The 18,183-nt window shown below is 37.9% G+C and overlaps 1 protein-coding gene across 1 annotated transcript; it reads right to left on the bottom strand.

The window, feature by feature from the left end:
• Positions 1-2,323: 2,323 nt before the first annotated feature.
• LOC100228263 (nephrocan) lies at positions 2,324-12,255 on the bottom strand. Its single transcript, XM_002190200.6, has 3 exons — positions 12,050-12,255; positions 6,256-7,157; positions 2,324-3,139 (listed from the first exon to the last, which is right to left on the bottom strand). Exons 1-3 carry the CDS (start codon positions 12,233-12,235, stop codon positions 2,692-2,694), a joined length of 1,536 nt encoding a protein of 511 aa, XP_002190236.5. The 5' UTR covers positions 12,236-12,255; the 3' UTR covers positions 2,324-2,691.
• Between the last annotated feature and the right edge of the window lie 5,928 nt (positions 12,256-18,183).

Genomic DNA, 18,183 nt, shown 5'->3' with positions numbered 1-18,183 from the left:
GCTGTGTGTACTGAAATGCGGGTTTCACCCTCCGAGCGCGCTGCGAACGCTCCGCGGGCGGTTCCGCAGGGCGGGCTGGGGAGGCGGGGGTGGCGCAGCCCCCGACCCGCGCACCCCGATCTGCTGCCTCCAGAAAAGCCGCGGCTCCCAGGCTTTTGCTGCCTCGGTTTATTAGGGCATAAGGGGCCGGAGTTGGAAACACCGCTGCAGGTGAAAGATGAAGCGAGAGCTAGTGCCAGCCCGATGCTGTCAGACAGATCGGAGGGCAGAGACGGCGCGGAGATATTTAAAGCACTCTGTTAAAAGAATCTGCCAATATAAAACTGAATGAAGAATTCTGTATTGCGAAAATATTTCTCTTACTCAGAAGATAACTTCTTTCCTGGTTTCTAATACAGACCAGCATTAGCCAGCAAAAATAACACAGTTAAACTGCAATGAATGCTTGTGCTGTTTCACAAATATCTAAATTTTTAGGTACCAAAAATTTGTGTGACTGACCATAGAATCATAGAATCATTAAGGCTGGAAAAGACCTGTAAGATCAACTCCCACTGTTAACCCAATACTGCCAAGTCCTCTGCTTAACCATATTGTTAAGTGCCATATCCACATCTTTTGAACATATCCAAGGTGGTGATTCCGCCACTTCTCTGGGCAGTCTATGCCAATGCTTGACAAGGCTTTTCCATGAAAAAATTTCTCATAATAACCAATTTAAACCTCCCTGGTGCAGCTTCAGGCCATCTCCTCTGGTCCTTTCACTTGTTTCCAGAGCCTGACCCCAGTCTTGCTACTACTACTCCTGTGGGAGTGATCGGTCCCCCTGGAGCCTCTTCCAGGTTAAAGAACCACAGTTCCCTCAGCTCTTCCTCATAACCTCTAGGCCCTTCATCAGCTCCATTTCCCTTCTCTGGACAGGCTCCAGCGCCTCAATGTCTTTCTTGTAGTGAGTGGCCCAAAAGTGAGCACAGCATTCAAGGTGTGGCCCCGCCAGTACAGAGGGGCACTCACTGCCCTGGTCCTGCTGGTCGCACCATTGCTGACACAGACCAGATGCATTGGCCTTCTTGGCCACCTGGGCACACACTGGCTCCTACCCAGCCAGCTGTTGACCAGAACCTCCAGGTCATTTTCTGCTTGGCGGCTTTCCAGACCCTCTGCCCCAGCCTGTAGAACTGGGGCGTTGTTGTGACCCCAGGGCAGGGCATGTCACTTGGCCTTGTTCAATCTCCCACAGCTGGCCTTAGCCCATTGATCCAACCTGTGCAGATCCCTCTGCAGAGTCTGATGATAAGGAAACATAAAGAAAAATGAGCTCCGGTGTTTCTGTTCCAATTGCATAGCATAATGTGTTGGGGGACCTAAGAAATGCACGTCAATCACATTTGCATAAGAGACATAACCAGATAGCTCCACTCTGACACCTGACAAATCAGCCTTCATGGAGATGAGTGATTACTCAGTTACTGAATGCTAAAGGGAGATAAAAAATAATAGAAACTGTTGGCTTTGAAAAGTAATTTGCTGATGTAATTACTCATCAGTTATCACCTGAGATCACGAACTAACAAGTGATTGTTTGCAAGTCACTGGTTTTAGTGGTCTCGCTAATCCACATTTGTTTAGTTTTCAAGCTCTTTAGGAACTGCTTGATAAAATTTGTACATATATCAGTTAATGCATTAATTATATAGCATTTAGTCATTTTTGTGTGTATGTGCATAAAAGTCTGGAAGGTTCTGGCTAGTGAAGGGGGAAACTTGCAGTGTGTACTTGCACGTTAAGTATACCTAACCTAAAAGTAATACCTAATCTAACCTATACTTAACCACATTAAGTATACCTAACCTGAGCTATATTGTAGCAAATTAGCTATTCAGATGCCAAAATAAACTCTTACAAAACCTTCAACTCACTTCATCTTATCCTAATATTTGCCAGGATCTATTTCCTGAGAATCTACCTTCTTTTGTTTACAACAGAATCAGGTCAGCTTGAACCCAGTGTTTTCATTCCTCACTATTACCTTCAGAACTACTATTAAATCTCATTAACAGGATACTAATTCTTCTGTTTATTTCACTTGCTGTGATGAAGATAAGCCTTCTGTGTTTTGCCTGCAGCTCAGCTAATTTAGTCTAACCTCACTTAAAATAGTTTAAGATAAACAAAAAAAGGGAAAGTTTCAGGAAAACTGAAATCAATTTCTCAAAACAAGAATTTCTGAACAATCTCAAAAAACTGCTCACATCAGTATAACTCTCCAAGTCAGCCTGCAGATCCATGAGTTTAAATGTGTTGAATGCCAGACTACTAGTCATAAGTGTCTTGTGGTATTGCAGAATTTTATTTGTGGGGGTTTTATGCAACTATAAGAAATGTTCTGCTATAAAAAGGTTCATGCAGAGTAACAGATTGCTTTCCTAAGAGATAGTAATTGTATTCTTACTTCCCTCAAACTACATAGTATCAATGGTATAGAAAAACTTTTTTTTTTTTTTTTTTTTTTACAATATTTAATTCACAATGACAGCCTTCTGTAGCCCTTCTGTCACTGGCTATTATTTCTTGTAGTAGAAATAGAGCAGGAAAAGCTAATGACAGATGAGAAGACTGCTTGTCAGTAGACACTGGTGGCAGTGGGCAGCTCTAGACAACTTTAAGGTTCACTAAAGATAAACTGTGACATTAATCTAATTCATAATCATAGTAATCATCATCTGTGTTCACTCCAATGCTGGAGGCCTCATTGGGTTTCATTTTCTTTCTGTCCTCTTTGCCCCTTTCCGTAGAAGACAGATTGTCTTCGCACTGCTGCAGAATCTTTTTGGAAGACATCCAGCTTTCTCCTCGGCTTTGTGCTGGCGCTGCACACTGCCCTCCCCAGACATCTGTCCCTTTGGCCACCAGAGCTCTCCTGGTTCTGAAAAGGTCACAGGTGCAGTTCCAAGGGTTTCCATCTAAATACAGATGACGAAGGCGAGGTAAATACTCCAAGACTTTGCGATCCAAGAGAGATAATTTGTTATTCCGTAAATTTAAAACCTGAAGCTGTTTCAAGTCCTTCAGCTCTTGTTCTCCAACATCCTCTATGTCATTTCCTTTTAGATCCAATCTAGCAAGGGTGTCTGGAAGTCTGAACAAAAATAAAACAATAGTGTTATGTTCATCATACTGTTTCTGTAAGTGATATTTGGTGGTGGGTATTTGCCCAGGCACATCTGATGTATTAAAATAAAGCTATCACAAAAACTTGCAATCTTCTGCAAAAACAGGTGTTCATATTGGGTTTGTTTGTTTGTTTTTTGTTTATATGTTATAGCTGTACTGTGTGTACACCCTTGAAATGTTTTCCCAAATTACTGCAGTTCTGACCTGTACTGACTGTCCATGCAGCTGAACTGAACAGCAGTCTTGTTCTGTATTATGAAGGAAATCAGCTGTTTAATTGATTGTCAAGTTTAAAAATGTTTTTTTGTACTCTTCAATGCCAATGACCAAACTACAGCACCATGAAAGATCAAAAGTTTAGACAATTATGGCAGCACTGGTCCTTCAACTACTTTTATATATGATTTGTTTAAAAACATTTTTTAGTTGATAACGAATTAGACTTTTTCCATTTCTCCATTTTTTCCTGCTCCCATAAGACTCAAACATTAATCATCACAGCAGTAATCCATCTGATGATAAGCTGTTCAGCAACAGGGAAAATATAAATGCTTTTAGAATAGTACTTTTGAGACTTAGAAAAAGATGATACTCTCTGGATATGATACTGGACAGGTCTGTATAATTCTCATTTTCATATACATTACAAATTTATATGAAAATACCTTAATTTCAAAAGTCTTGCTCATTTATGATCTTTTCATTTCTCTCTGATATAGTTAATGACAAGTGCTTAACAGAAAAGCATAGGCATGGAATACCTGTAATAAGATTAATTTGAAAGTTACTTAAAATCACCTTACCACAGTAGTATGCAAGGTGATGAAATTAAGAGTCAAGGTTACAGATTTTAAGGAAACTTGACTGAACCACTCAGGGAAATGATTATCATATTACCAAGATCTATTTAGAATAGAATAGCAGTATACTACAACTGGTAAAGTTATGGGGTAGTCAGTGACCTTCACTCACTGTTTTTTGTGAAGCCAAGTTTGAACCTCTTAAGCTGAAAGATGGTTTCCAGATTCGTGAAAACCTGACAAGTTCAATGTTACTATTTCAAGAGTAGGGCAGTTCTGTATTGTGCTGTTTTTCCTGGGGAGATGAGAATTTCACATATTGATATGGTGATTCACTTCACAAAATCTGACCTTACCAAATGTTTATGACTGCAATAAATTGGTTTTGAAACAACTGCAGACAATTGCCCAATATGACACTGTAATGCCAGAAGGGTACTCTGGGGTAAAACCCTAGTGCCACTGATGTCAAAGGCAGTGGGAAAGCACCCGAGAGGTTTTTCCAGACTGATTACAGTCCAAAGCCTGACCAGCATGTCCATGACTCTTCACCACCTGTGCAGAGTTTTATTGTACTAAGGTTAGACTTAAACTTTATGGCTACATTGTTTGACTTCAGGCTGTGTTGATCTAGAGAAAATAACGCCACTGAGTTCATGACTGAGTGCCCTGCAGCTGGAAGAGGAGTCGTGCTCACTTGGGAGCTGACCATAGCAGCCACACTGTGCTAGTCCCACTCTGAGGAATATCATCAGATTCTTCCATGTATTTTCACCACACCCTGTAGGATTTTATGAAGTACAGGTCTTCTCTAATAGTCCTGAAAATACTTGGACTTGTGGATTCTTTTCTTTTTGGAAAAGAAGGGAAAGGAGCTTTCTTTCTCCTCATTTCTGCAAAAAAACTGCTAAGACCTATTCACTTTAGCACATCAGTCATAGCTTTTAAAAGTATCTTACACCTGACAGAGTTCTCAGAAGTCTAATTTCTTTTTCTGTATATCTATGTGTACCTGGTCATCACCAGACAATTAAATTAAGTATGTAGGTTTTATTTCTTGTCATTTTTTCACCTCTCTTATGTTTACAGCTCTCCCTGGAAATCTGTATTTACTGTTGGTATGAAAGGTCCCCAATATCTCCTTAAAAGTCATACTGTTTAAAGGCTAGTAGAGAACTCCTTCCTGTTCATTCTCTTGACTACAAAGGTTGTAAAATAAGATGGATTAGACAATACTAAAGTAGCTACAAAGCATTAAACATTCCTGTCAAGCTAGACTGAAATCAAATATTTATACACCACTAAATCAGTTTCTGATAATAAAGCTGTTGCCAAATAGATTCAAATGCTAAAGGACACGATACAAAATTAATTGAAATTTTACTGCGTTATTTATTTAAGCTGGTTAAACCTGTCTACAAGCCATAAAAATAAAGTTTAACAGTCCAGTTTTGTTAAAGAAGTTTATGTTAATGGAATTACTTTACTATTTTTATGCCATCTTATTGCATAGCCTTTTGTAATAATAAAATCGCCACTTTATATCAGAACAGCCTCCATTTGGCTTAATATGCCATCTCTGATAATGGCCTGTTCCAACACTGAGATGAATGTAAGAGGTCCTCTAAGCAGAGCATTAATGAACACAATGTGCCCAGGGGATGTTTCTTCTGTGCTCTGTTGACTGGAATTTTTCTTATAGCCTGAAGCTGGAGACTTTAGATGCATTCCAAATACCTGGTAATGTGTGAATTTAATGAAGCTGGGAATGCAAATATCACTGAAAAAGCACTATTTTTTTTTTTATCATATTCAGCTTTCAAAATCTTAATATTTTAATAATTATTAACATGGTGTGGCTTGGTAGAAACATCAGCTTTAAAATTGCTGTCTATCCTTTATCAAATCCTCAATATCCTTTATCAAATGCTCAATTATTTTTCTTTTGTGGGGGAAGGTAAATCTAAGCAGCAGTATAACCTCGGTAAGTCTGTTGGATTCTCCTAGCAGGTTCTTCTTATTGGCGTGCTAATTAAATAAAGTGGTCTCACTGGCAGGGAGAGATGCAAAATGAGCAGATTCATTGGGGACCACAGATGTAATGAGTGCAGCTCTACTCTGAGACTGCTAACAGGAGTGCTAATTAGTGCTAGTTATGGCAATGGGTTTATGGTATGGACAGACTTCTACCGTGACTGGGTCTGAATACCAATTTTTGGCTCTCATAATGCAGGGAAGGAGAGATGACACCTTAGAACCAGCTGTCCTGAGATTCACTTGCCTCAGCGGAATAGAACTGAGGAGATTCTGTTCCAGTGCCAGATTGGAAAGCTGCGCACACTGCTGGAGAGCTCCCGCCTCGAACGTGCTGACAGCATTGTTGTCGAGAAACAAATGCTTCAGGTTTTGGAGTCCTTGAAAGTCCTGTGCTGTCACCCTTTGGATCAGGTTATTGCTGCAGTCAAGTTTCTGCAGCCTGCCGGGCAGCCTAAGGGGCACAGTGTGGAGCTTGTTCTTAGAGAGCTCCAGTGTTGTTAAGTTAGGAAGAAGGTGGGCACCATCTATTGATGTCAGCTGATTTTCTGAGAGAAGGAACTCAGACAGATTTTCAAGGTGTTTCACATCTCGAAGCCTCACAATTTTAAGTTGGTTTTTCTCTAATTTTAGTGACAGCAGGGATTTAGGTAGGTCAAGAGGCACTTTTGTCAGAAAGTTACCACTTAAGCTGAGAAAATGTAGACTTTGGAAAGATGCAAAGAAATTGGTTGGGAACGAATTCAGTTTATTATCAGCCATGCTCAGATACTTCAGCCTAGGAAGCCTAAGTGGTGCAGATACAGATTCCATGTTATTGCCATCCAGGATCAGACTCTGTAAATTGTAAAGGGAAGAAAATGCACTCGGAGGCACAGTTGCAATCAAGTTGTTCCGAAGATCAAGCACCCTTAGTTTCATCAAGTCTGCAAAATCAGATGCATGCAGAGAATTGATGGAGTTATCAGCGAGTCTTAAAATTTCAAGGCCAGGTGGGAGAAAGGTGGGTATTTGCTTTAGCTGATTTTTGCAGAGTTCCAGGGACTTCAAGGTGCTCAGAGCTTTAAAAGTGTTGTTTTCTATTGATTCTATGCCACTGCATAATAGGACCAGCTCTTCAAGGACTGACATTCTCCTGAAGTCAGTAAACTTAAAGAGAAAAAAAAATTAATATGATAGTACATTTATAGATATCTTCACTGGTTACTACTTCTGCATGCTTGGACAATTGCTAGCAGATGCTGAAAAACAATATATTTAGAAATATATATATATATGAGAAACTAAAATAAGTGGTAACAGTAGAGGTTTTACTATTGGTACCTGTGGTTTGCCAGTATTTATTTACATTTCCAGAATTTTGTGGTTTAAGTGTATGATGTATCAGGTTTTGAGCAAACATACACATTTGAAGAAGGAATGCTCATTTTATTTCCTTCTGGTGGATAGCCTATATAAAATAGAAAGCTAAGATCACCAGTGGCAGAAATCTTTGCAGAGAGTGGATGGTTGTTAATGTTCATTGTGCTCAATGGTGCTTGCTAGAGCACTTTTGAGTTCATAATACAGCCATTTCCATGCATCAACAGTACTGTCACTGCAGCATGTATTCCCCAGAGGGAGTACAAATGGATATCTTTACCTCTTGCTACTGTTTTGGCAGAAAACTAAAATTCTACACTTTTCTCTCCCCCATTACCTTCTTTTAAAATAAAAACCTCACATATTAATACAATCAAACCAAAAGTGTCAGATCAGCCTGGCCTGAAAAATCACATCTGTGGAACAGAATATTTTCACAGAAACTTAGTTTTTATTAGTTGGTAATAAACAGATGCTTTGCAGTGGTAAATGGTACTTAGACATTGACTATGACTATAATATAGAGAGGCACACAATTGTTTCCTTATTTTTCTGCTCTGTTGGAAGGTGCTTGTATACAAAGCTTGCCATCTTGTGTCTCACGTTAAGCAGCAAACCTAAGTGAATCTGGCAGCTTTCACTAAGCTGAGCTAGGAGGAAGTATGCGATGAGGGTGAGCTAGGGAGTTCTCCAACCACACCAGTTGCTAAAACATTGGTTTTCTGAAATGATGAGATACACATCCCACTGACCTCATTGACTGAGTCTTAAAAAATCATTTATATGGGAATACCCCCAGAAAAGCACAGGAGTGGTGGGAAGGAAAGTCATCTGTTTTCTCTTCCCATGCCCAAAAACATCTCACTACAGGTCTCAGAAATACCACACTAGTCAGAGATGCTAAAATAACAGTAGATTCTTGCTATTTCCCCCAGGGCTTAGTAGTTCCCAGCACATTTTACTCTCAGTGGGGGAAGCTACAAAGCGTGTTCTACGGCACAACCCCTCATCCCAGTCAGGAATCTGCATCGAGGGCAGTACAAGTCCTTTTGCAGTACAGGTGCTGGGTAGTAATTTGTTCCATAATCCTGGTTGGACACATTTGACTATCATACTTGTGTAAGTGAAATCAGATCACAAAGGTGACTGTTAAAAGATGTCTTACAGCTTAATTTGTCCAACTCTTGCATATTTTTGGGCTGTATCTCTTTATCTGAGCTACAAACTCATTTTAACTTCTGTTAAAATTAAAGCCAGCACAGCTGTGAAAGACGAGTCAGATTTCATTTTGCTGTGGTATCCTTAGTTTTTCTTTCTGATTAACTTTATTCTGTATTGCAAAGCAATTTCTGAATTGCAAATTTTGATGCAATTACTGAGAAAGTATAGATACGGCACCTCTATTGAAGCAGGTTTCTCCATAAATTATATTTAAATTAAATGAGGGGATCTTCCTCCATTAAAAATCTTATATTTTCAACAGTAAACAACAAAGTTGTCCAAATTATGTAATTTTATCTTTCTATAATGCAGTGTTTTGTGTATATGTAGCAATATCAGAACTGCTGATGTCCGGTTTTGGTCATGATTAGGAAGATGATCTTGTACATAGGAATGAGCTGCATTGGTCAAGAGCACATAAACATAATCACATGTAATTATGAAACCATCTTATGGAAATTGAAACAATTATGAACCTTCACAATTCAACACATTTTCTCCTATAAAATACAAAAGTAATGTTTTCTGCTTTTCCTCGATTTCTTTATGTATCTGAGAGGCTTAATTTTCATCTTATTAAGTGACAGAGAGATACATGAAGGGGAATATACAGACATTTGCTCTGTAATGATGTTAGGCTTCTTAATGTGGATTATTATAATTTCTGGTTTTCACCTATTTGGTATGCATTGCTAAGCTTTGTGACCACGCTGGTTTGAGACTTAAATATTTATCCATGCTTTTATAAACCACCCCGTCTTTCTAACATGAATCAAAACATATTTGAAAGCCCACCAGGTTATGTTTTTGCTAGGAAGCATTGTTTTATTCTCTAACTGGATTGCCTGTAAAATGATATTATTATAGCTTTATATTTTAAAACATTGATCTCCTGAAAGTGGATCTAATATGCTGTTATTTAATACAAACATTTTAAGGAATTTGATGTTTCAACTACTTTTTTTTTTTTGGCTTTTGAGTTGCTGTAACTTGGGATATGTTATAAGCAGTTTTTTTAAAAACAGTTGCCTATGGTGGAGGCAAGGTAGATGGTTTTCTTTTACCACATAAAACCCCACTTACTAGTATAGTTAAATATAAACGAAATTTTAAATTAAGAGTAAAAAAGTTATAGTTGATCTTCAAGTCAAGGAGGAAGCAGGAAATATTGAAAAAAGATGCAAAAATTGATCTACTTTTGTTATTATAAAGCCTTTTTATAACAAACCTCAGGTTATAAAATTACCAAAAGCAAAAGTGCCAGCCACAGTTCTTAAAGCTGATCAGCCCTGTCAGAACAAATACAAAACTGACCAGGGTAAAAAAAAAAAAAGATCTACTATTTTTCTTGGTTTTTTTTTTTTTTTTTTAACATACTGGATTTAGCATATAAACATATATTATTTTTTAAAATATTATTTCTTCACAATTTTAATAATAATCAATGCAAATTAGGGTACAGAAATAACTGAAATAATATTTTTTTATTCTTCTGAGGCATCTAATTGCCTAACTGCAATATTTGTGAATGCTTACATATAAAAGTCTCTTGGAGGTCAACTTTGGGAATTCTGGGCTTTCATTCAACTTCTTTAGGAAAGTATGTTATTTTCTCTATGAGTAGGTAAATAAAGGAATTTTAAAAACCAAACAAATAAAAACACCCAAATCAAACCAGCCAAATGAACAAAAATTCGACACCAAAATCCTAAAATCCTATGAAGTTATTTCAGTGCTTGCAGACACGTACTTTACAAGCAGAAATGTTTCCCTAAGCACTATAATATGTGCCAGTGGAATTGCTCAGCTGTGTAAAATTAAGTGTAAGTATTTATGATGTCAAATCTGACCTCAGAAGTATAATTTGTTGCATGGGGGAAAAAAATTAAAAAGTATATCCAAAGACCCAGTATAATCTCAAGGAAACAGCCTACATGACTACAAGGACACAGTGTGAAAGGACTTCTTTCCTTTTGGTGCAAAGTCAGTAGTAGCAGTAAGGAGACTCATAGCCAGTGGAATTATTGTACAAAGTGAAAAAGTCTCTTCTTAAATGGTTTCGTACACAATTTGTTTTGATGGGTCATAAAACATTTATCCCACTACTTCATTCACTCATATCCAGCATTTCAATGCTTTATGGCATCTGTCTTATGCTCTAGTCAGAACTGAAGGCCACTTTACTTGTAACTGTGGAATTACTGGCAGGTAGAGGCGCCTAACCTAAGAAACAGAAAATGGCTCATCTTACTTATCTTGGAAAGAAAATAATGGGGAGGAGGAGGGAAGAGTTTGCACAGAAAAGTATTTGCTAATACAGAATTAATTTGACAAACCTTTTGTTTACCCTAAGTACAACTAAATCACACCAATGTTTGACTCTTGTGAGTGACATAAAACAAGAAAGCCAGAGATATTAGTAGCAGCTAAAAGAGAAAACTTTCTCAGAGGAAAACTGTACAGTCACTATTTGTCAGTGGGCAACAGGCATTCTAGATGCTGCTCTAAGCTGCCTTCCAGCCTACTTCATTTAGTCCTGAGAGCAAAATTAAAGATGCATTTCAGAGCAGTTAAATTTTTTGTAAGAGAAAATGTATCTAATTTGAATTGAAAATTTCTTATTATTTGTAGTAAATTGATACACAGCAAGCATATGTAATACAGGTGGTTGTATTTCCCTTGTGTCTGTGTTTACAAGTGAATTTATTAAAAAAATTTTTATTCCAGGGTAGGAAACAAAGAAGCACCATTCCAGGGTGCAGTGCAAGATGAGCATAAGCTGATGCCTTTAATAAAGTGAACCAGTGCCTCAAGAAACCCAGAATAAATTTTTCAATAGCACAAATAGCTAGCAGCTTTGGTTAGAAGCTGCTCTCATTTATGTGGGTTATTAGATAGGCGTGGCCTTGCTTTTAGAAACATCTCATGCTGTACCTTAGATTCAAACTTACTTCCTCTGTCATTTCTAATAGCAGTTGTACTTGACACATGCAGCTCAAGAGGAGAAAAAGAGCTTCAATTTCATTCATTAGGGAAATTATTCTAATGACATAAACCCTTTCATTTTACTGTGAAAAAGTATTATATTGTATCAAAAATAGAAAAAGCTTTTAACAAGTTAAGAAAATTACTGTGAAAGTCAATGGTTATTTGACCATATATAAAACAAGTCAACCTTTGGCTGCTAGTTGTAAAATACCATTTTTTTGAGTTTCATACAAGGTATCATTTTGACAGCATGAATTAGTGCTTGGAGACTGCAGGAACATGAAAACACTACAGGAATATATTTACATATCCTTAAAGAGTAAGTAAAAATAAAACCAGATCTGGCAGCACTTTGCCAGTTTTTAGAACATGGAATAAGATTCTCTCCTCACTAGATGCCACCATCATCTGGGAAGTCCAACTTTCAATTACTGTGCACTACAAAAAGTACTTTTTCTGGGTTTTCTTACCTGGAGTTGCTTAATTTTGCTGTGGCTGATGTAGAGTCTCCTGGTGGTAAAAGGAATTTCTCTGGGGATCTCTGTAGCCCTGTAGCATTGCACTGACTGGGCAGGGTCACAGCTGCATCTTCTCGGGCAAGTGGTACTTAGAGCACTCTGAAAAGACAAGGCAACTAAAAAGTAAGACAAATACATCTTCCAAACCAGGAACTCTGGAATTGCCTCAGCAACATACAGCTTCAATTAAGCACCAAAGCCCTTTTATACCATGAAATCTGATAAAAGGATATTATGACTGTGTATTTTATCCCAGTGAAAAAACAGCAAAAACAATACTGTAATTTGCCTGGGTTAAAATGTTGGCAGGCATTACAAAGAGTGAGAAACTTAAACAGTGATAAGGTGCATTTACATTTGTAGGTATGTGAAATTAGTGTTATTTATTACCTGACAGCTAATCTGCAAACATCCATATTATCTTCAGTTTCCTAGTTTTGTTAAATGTGACACCATGGAATTAGTGGAGAAAAGATAAAGAGCTGTTTTATAGTGGGGCTGTAAAACCTTTGTATCTTCTGTGACCTGGTATTAGAAATAGTAAAAACACAACTACAGTCAACACTGAAGCTTTTTTTGCTCTTCCTCTTGTGTTATTCAGACCACCACCCAAAACCTCAAAACTCAGGCCACTACTATTTTAAAGCTAAAGCATTCTATTAGTTTTCTTAATATCTGTGGTACAGCTGAATGCTGCTGATTGGACAAAAAAATCACCTCTTCTTGTGTAATTCCCATAAATCAAAATTTAATTATCCTTGTATTTGAAAATTATAAATGGGAAATGCTTGAAAGCATTTAGTATAAATCAAGTGGTAGATAATCAATAAGACCTATTTACTCCATGACAGATGGAGAACAGAAAGATTTGCCCTAGAGTTTTCTCTCTGCTTATTAGTGCTTCTCTGACATATCTGCTAGCTGTGCCAGCTGGAGATATAAAGTTTTGAAGGGCATATGGTTTTAGTTGTGATAATTTTCCTTTGCACTCAAGCAGTTTATAACATACAAAGCAGTGTGCTTCTGAAACTTTTGTATCTTATCACATTGATTTGCCTTGCACTATGACACTTTACCTGCTTGCCTCCATCCTCTCCATCATATTTTGAGAACCAGGTAATCCTATTCCTGAAATGCAGACTAAGCTAGTTATTTTTCCAAGCAGAAGATAATGTCAAGTTGATTTGACAAATGGGTAACAGTTCTTGATGGGAATGCCTATTGGATGCAGCTGGGCTTACACTGGACAATTGCCATATTCCTTCCTGAAGATCCTTCTGTCTCCTTAATCCTCTACAATGTGAGTGCATGACTGCAAGCCAGCATCTGCTAAACCAAGCAACAAGAGCAGAAACCTTTTCCAAAAGCAGCCTGTGAAATTGGCATGTTTAACAAGCTATGCAGAAAAATGCTGCCTGACTTATGGCATAGTGATCACTTGAGCAAAAATGAGTGAGTGGGCAGGTTTAGCATTAAAAGATGTGTTTTAATGTATCTCAGTCTAGGGTTTGATACTTGGCTTGTGGCTTTGACTTTCTTTTTTCCCCTACAAGCGTCAAAGTATTCAGAAAAAAAGTGTAAATCCTTTCTGCATACTGACAGCTATTTGTGGTGTATTTCTTTTGTTCCATCTTCCCACTGATTTGGGTTTACATTTACAAAAGCAACTAAGACAGTAATGCTTATCATCCTATGTAGGAATTTGTCTTGCTTAAAAATGTCATTAAAAACAACTGCTTTCTGCCCTGGAGGGTCAAAAGAAATGAAGATCCAGACCTATGGTTTGGTTTTGAGAGTTCTACAGTACTGCAGTCAGTCTGCAAATCCCTATAAGAATCATAGATTATATCCTTCCCTATTTAAAATTTTAAATTTAAATTTTAGGTCAGTCAGCTGATGTCAGAATTCCCAACTGTTATTGCATAGATAGGTGCAATATTCTTGGTTCTTGGAATTTTTGTGCAATGTTTCTATCCTTGGTCTTTTCAAACTAATGAAAGGAAACGTTATTGGTTTAATAGTTCATTTCCATTATATTTACATCAATGATTTAATCGAGAATGATGTTATGTATCCATTAATTTCTCATATAGATCTGCTTTTGGCAGCTAGGTAATTAAAAGCAATAGCTATAAAAGATGATGTCCTATTAAACCTATTCTATACAAATTCTCACACCAGAGCTGATGACTTTGCTTTTGCATAAAATTATGACCCGTGGGCATTTTATTCACTTTAGGAGACCTGATGGCAACAGAACAGACAGTCCCAGGACTGTATGAGCATAAGCTTAGAAGGAAGATGTGGGCTATGCAATAATTAAAAAACAAGCAAACAGAAACCCAAACAAAAAACCCTAAAACAAAACAAAAAAAACCAAAACAAAGTGAACACCCCCCAAAAAAAGATTTATAAACATTCCAGAATCTCTGTACTGGCTGTAGCACTGCTGGCCCATGAGTTGCACAACCTCACAGCACACTATTAGGAAGATGAATCACTGCGGCCATTTCCTGCCAGCAGTTTTTATGCAAACTCTCCCCAGCTTTTGATGGGGATTCCTGTGCAGGACTAAAGGCATGATGTAGCACTCCATCACTTCTGTGTCAGAAAGATTGAACAATAGCAACCAAACCTGTCCGTGTGAGAAGTCCCAGGGATATCCTACACTGTGTGTGCTTTAACCAAAGGTAAACACTTCAGATCAAAACCTGCAAAATCCCAAGTCTGTGTCAGACATTGTCTTGTTGGTAGCTAATAAGGACATTGATTAAATATATTGGACAAATTTGGATAAAGCACAAGCTTGATTTGCTGGAAATTAGATCTTTCAGGATTGCTGCTTTTATTTCAGATCTGAAGTAAGGCTCATAAAGGACTGTAAAGTTTAGTGGGCTTTCTCCCAATGTATCAGATAGCCAAAGAAAAATATGCTATTTTTGTACAAGCCTTGCCTCACACAGTATTTAAACAGTACTACTGTATGGGCCTTTTCTTTCTTCATCAAAGTCACAGGTTTGACAAAACCACACATATTTAGGTCAAGACATGAGTTTTTAACCTAAGATTTAGAAAATTACATAAAAGTAAGATAACACTAAAACGGGAAGAATGAACCTGCAAAACTCTTGTTATGGCGTGTTTAGAAATGTCTGAAGAAAGCCCATAAACCTGCAGGTGGATCCCTTGTAATGTACCTGATGGCGCAGACCATGCAAAGGAAGATGCTGTCTTACCACAAACGACATGGAGAAGCTGAGCTCTTGCAGTTGGGGTGCCCTTTGCCTGTGGAAAGGAAAAAATGCATCAGAAGACCGGCTCAGGGCTTGCACAGGGCACAGATAGGAGCTTGATCCCTGAGGGATGTCACCAGCAGAAGCAGTTTGGCAAGTAGGAACTGCTAAGTGATGGCGTATGCTCTAAAGGATCCTTGGCATATTTAGGTGCCATATGCTATCAAGTGCTTGCCACTGAGTACATGTGAATTTATAATTATTTTTTGCTGGAGTTTTTAAATTTGGATTTGGACCAATTTTTCATAGGGACAGCAAATGGCATTTGTCTGCTGCAAAGGTTACTTCCAATCAAGCGCTTCTCTTCAGAGTGGAGCAGGCTGCTAAGGGAAACAATCATAACATGGTTGTTCAAAACGTTATGTGTCTCTTAATCATCTGTTGAAATATCCTGAAATGCTTTACAGAAATGTTTCCTAAACAAAGAGCTTCAGAGGGTTACATTGAATCAAGAAAGTCAGCAAATGGATTATTGGCCAATTATTAAGACCTAATTAATATACAGGTTATAAATTTATAAAAAAATATTTTGTGTTTTAGTCCTGCAAAGCAGAGATTCACAAAAACAATCAGAGACCTGTCTGGAAAAAAAATGTATTTTGATTTTCTTAAGCCAAGGATTTTGTGGAACTATTTTCATCCATTTTCATAGTATGTGGAGAAGGTGTGTTCTGACTCCAGGCAAGGTCATCTTCATACACTGGAAACAGCTGCTGGATAAGTTAAAGCAGATTTTTCTTCCACACAAAAAGGTGGATTTCCTTTTCTTCCTCCATGCTGTCAATATAGAGGAGATGCAAGTGATAACCCCTTAGGAATTTCTCCCATTTTGCTTGTCCAGAGTACATTTGCATTCCAGAAGAACTAGCACAGTGAAATAGATTGAAAGGAATGAAATTTTGTTAAATGGAAATTCACATATTGAGGAGTTTTACTCATTGTCAGTTTTATGAGTGCTGTGGGATTCTAGCCCAGATCACATGCATCTGGGGCAGGCACCCCACAAAAAACAACCCACCTGGAGGAGATCAATTTTCATAATTTCATATACATATGCCACTAATGATGCTGTAACTGGCCTTCAAAGTATTATAGGCAATGGCATCCACTTGAAGGAGGAATGTTTTTCATTAATTGAGCCACAGAGAGCTCTGCCCATGAAACAAGAGATTAGGGTATGGTATAAAGTTTCCTATTAATGACATTACAAGTAATTCACAAAAAGGAATGAAAATGGGAGAAGTAAAGAGGGTAGATCTGATGGTCTTTTGTATGCAGTTATGTAAGATCCGTAATTAATGTATGTGAGATCATGTCTTGTGCAGTACCACCTAAAAGTAAAGTGGCAGGAAAGGATTATCCAGTCAATAAAGGAACCAAAAAAATCAATGGAACTTTGCTAGTCCTGTGGGAAGCAAGTTAGTTATGGCCCTTCCATTTCCTGTGAATATCTTTAGCTTTTAAAGCAGCCTGCTTATAACTGAGCATCTAACATAATCAGAATGGAGCTAAAACTGTAAAAATTGTCTGCTGCTTAAACTGCGAGGCACAGGACTCTGAAACAGCAGTTTTCTAAATTATACACACTATGTGCATAGAAAGAGGGTTTCATTCTTGCATGCCTTAAAACTGAACATTTTTGGCATGTCTTTTATTCATTTGTTAAAACAGAACAAAAATTCAGAATGAAAATAGCTAAGCATAAGTGTATACATAGAAATAAGCATGAGACTAAGATCACAATAGCACTCTAAAAAAGAAAAGCTGGTCTGAGAAGCGAATTGTGAGACCAATACAGAGTGAATATTCAGAATAGATGTCAGTAAACTGTTGCTCCCATGGATTCACCCATGGACTGTAAAATGCAGCCAACTATGAACTAGCTACGCCTGCAAGGCAGTAATAACATAAAATATAAAAGCCAAAATCTCTGGGGTTTGTCAGCAGAAATTTTCTGTAATGACAACTGAAAATGTATGGCCATTGAAGTATCAGTGCAAATGGGCCCCTCCTCTCTCAGAAAGGAGTGTGCTTTAGACAGGCACATTGTAATCATCTTCTCTAACTCCTCCTTTTCTTGCTTTACTGTCTCTGATTTTCTCCCCTACTTTGATACCATTAGATATTACCTGTTTTCTCTCCATTTCCCCTTTGGTGCCCCCACTTGTGACTGCACAACCACCATGCAAGATGCTTCAGCACAAACGACACAGAAGGTGGCCTTGACATGTGCAGGCACTGCAGCCTGGCACACACAGCTGGGCAGCTGCAAATACAGAGGATGAACTGACCCTTATGTGCAAACACACATGTTTATATTGTAAATTCTTTGTGCAGAGGCTGGGGATAGCCAAAGGTTTGCATTGTATCTCACACAACACTTTCCCAGTCTAGGCATGGACACTAGATACCAAATCAACAACATTGGAGATGTCGAGCCAAGTAATTTGTTTTTAAATTTTGATTCAGGTATTACTTTGGATATTTTTTTTTTGTCTGAAAATATGTCCTCCTCATGCTTAAGGTCATTTACTCTTTAAGCTCGAAACAAGTTTTCAGATGATTAATTAGGTACTCCAGTAATCAAAGTGTGCAGGTTTAAATTTATGAAGGACTGTTTGTACTTAAATGTACTTAATAGCAATGCAATAAGGAGATCTCATGTTCTCTATACCTTGTCTAAAATAACTGAAATTATGTACATAAATTATATGGGGAGGAATTAACTGGTGATTAGCTTCATCAGCTATATCACTCCATAGATAAGGTCAAAGGAGCAGATCACAAAGCCTT

Source organism: Taeniopygia guttata, chromosome 3 (assembly GCF_048771995.1).
Source record: "Taeniopygia guttata chromosome 3, bTaeGut7.mat, whole genome shotgun sequence".
Lineage (NCBI taxonomy): Eukaryota > Metazoa > Chordata > Aves > Passeriformes > Estrildidae > Taeniopygia > Taeniopygia guttata.
The sequence above is the reverse complement of the archived record's forward strand: the minus strand, read 5'-3'. Positions and strand labels throughout refer to the sequence as shown.

Coding starts and splice junctions, on each gene's coding strand:
- LOC100228263 (XM_002190200.6), bottom strand. CDS start 12,235: ATGTATTTGTCTTACTTTTTAGTTGCCTTGTCTTTTCAGAGTGCTCTA. Junction 7,158..12,049: donor GCAAAATTAAGCAACTCCAG/GTAAGAAAACCC, acceptor TTTCTCTTTAAG/TTTACTGACTTCAGGAGAAT. Junction 3,140..6,255: donor CTCAGTTCTATTCCGCTGAG/GCAAGTGAATCT, acceptor ATTTTTGTTCAG/ACTTCCAGACACCCTTGCTA.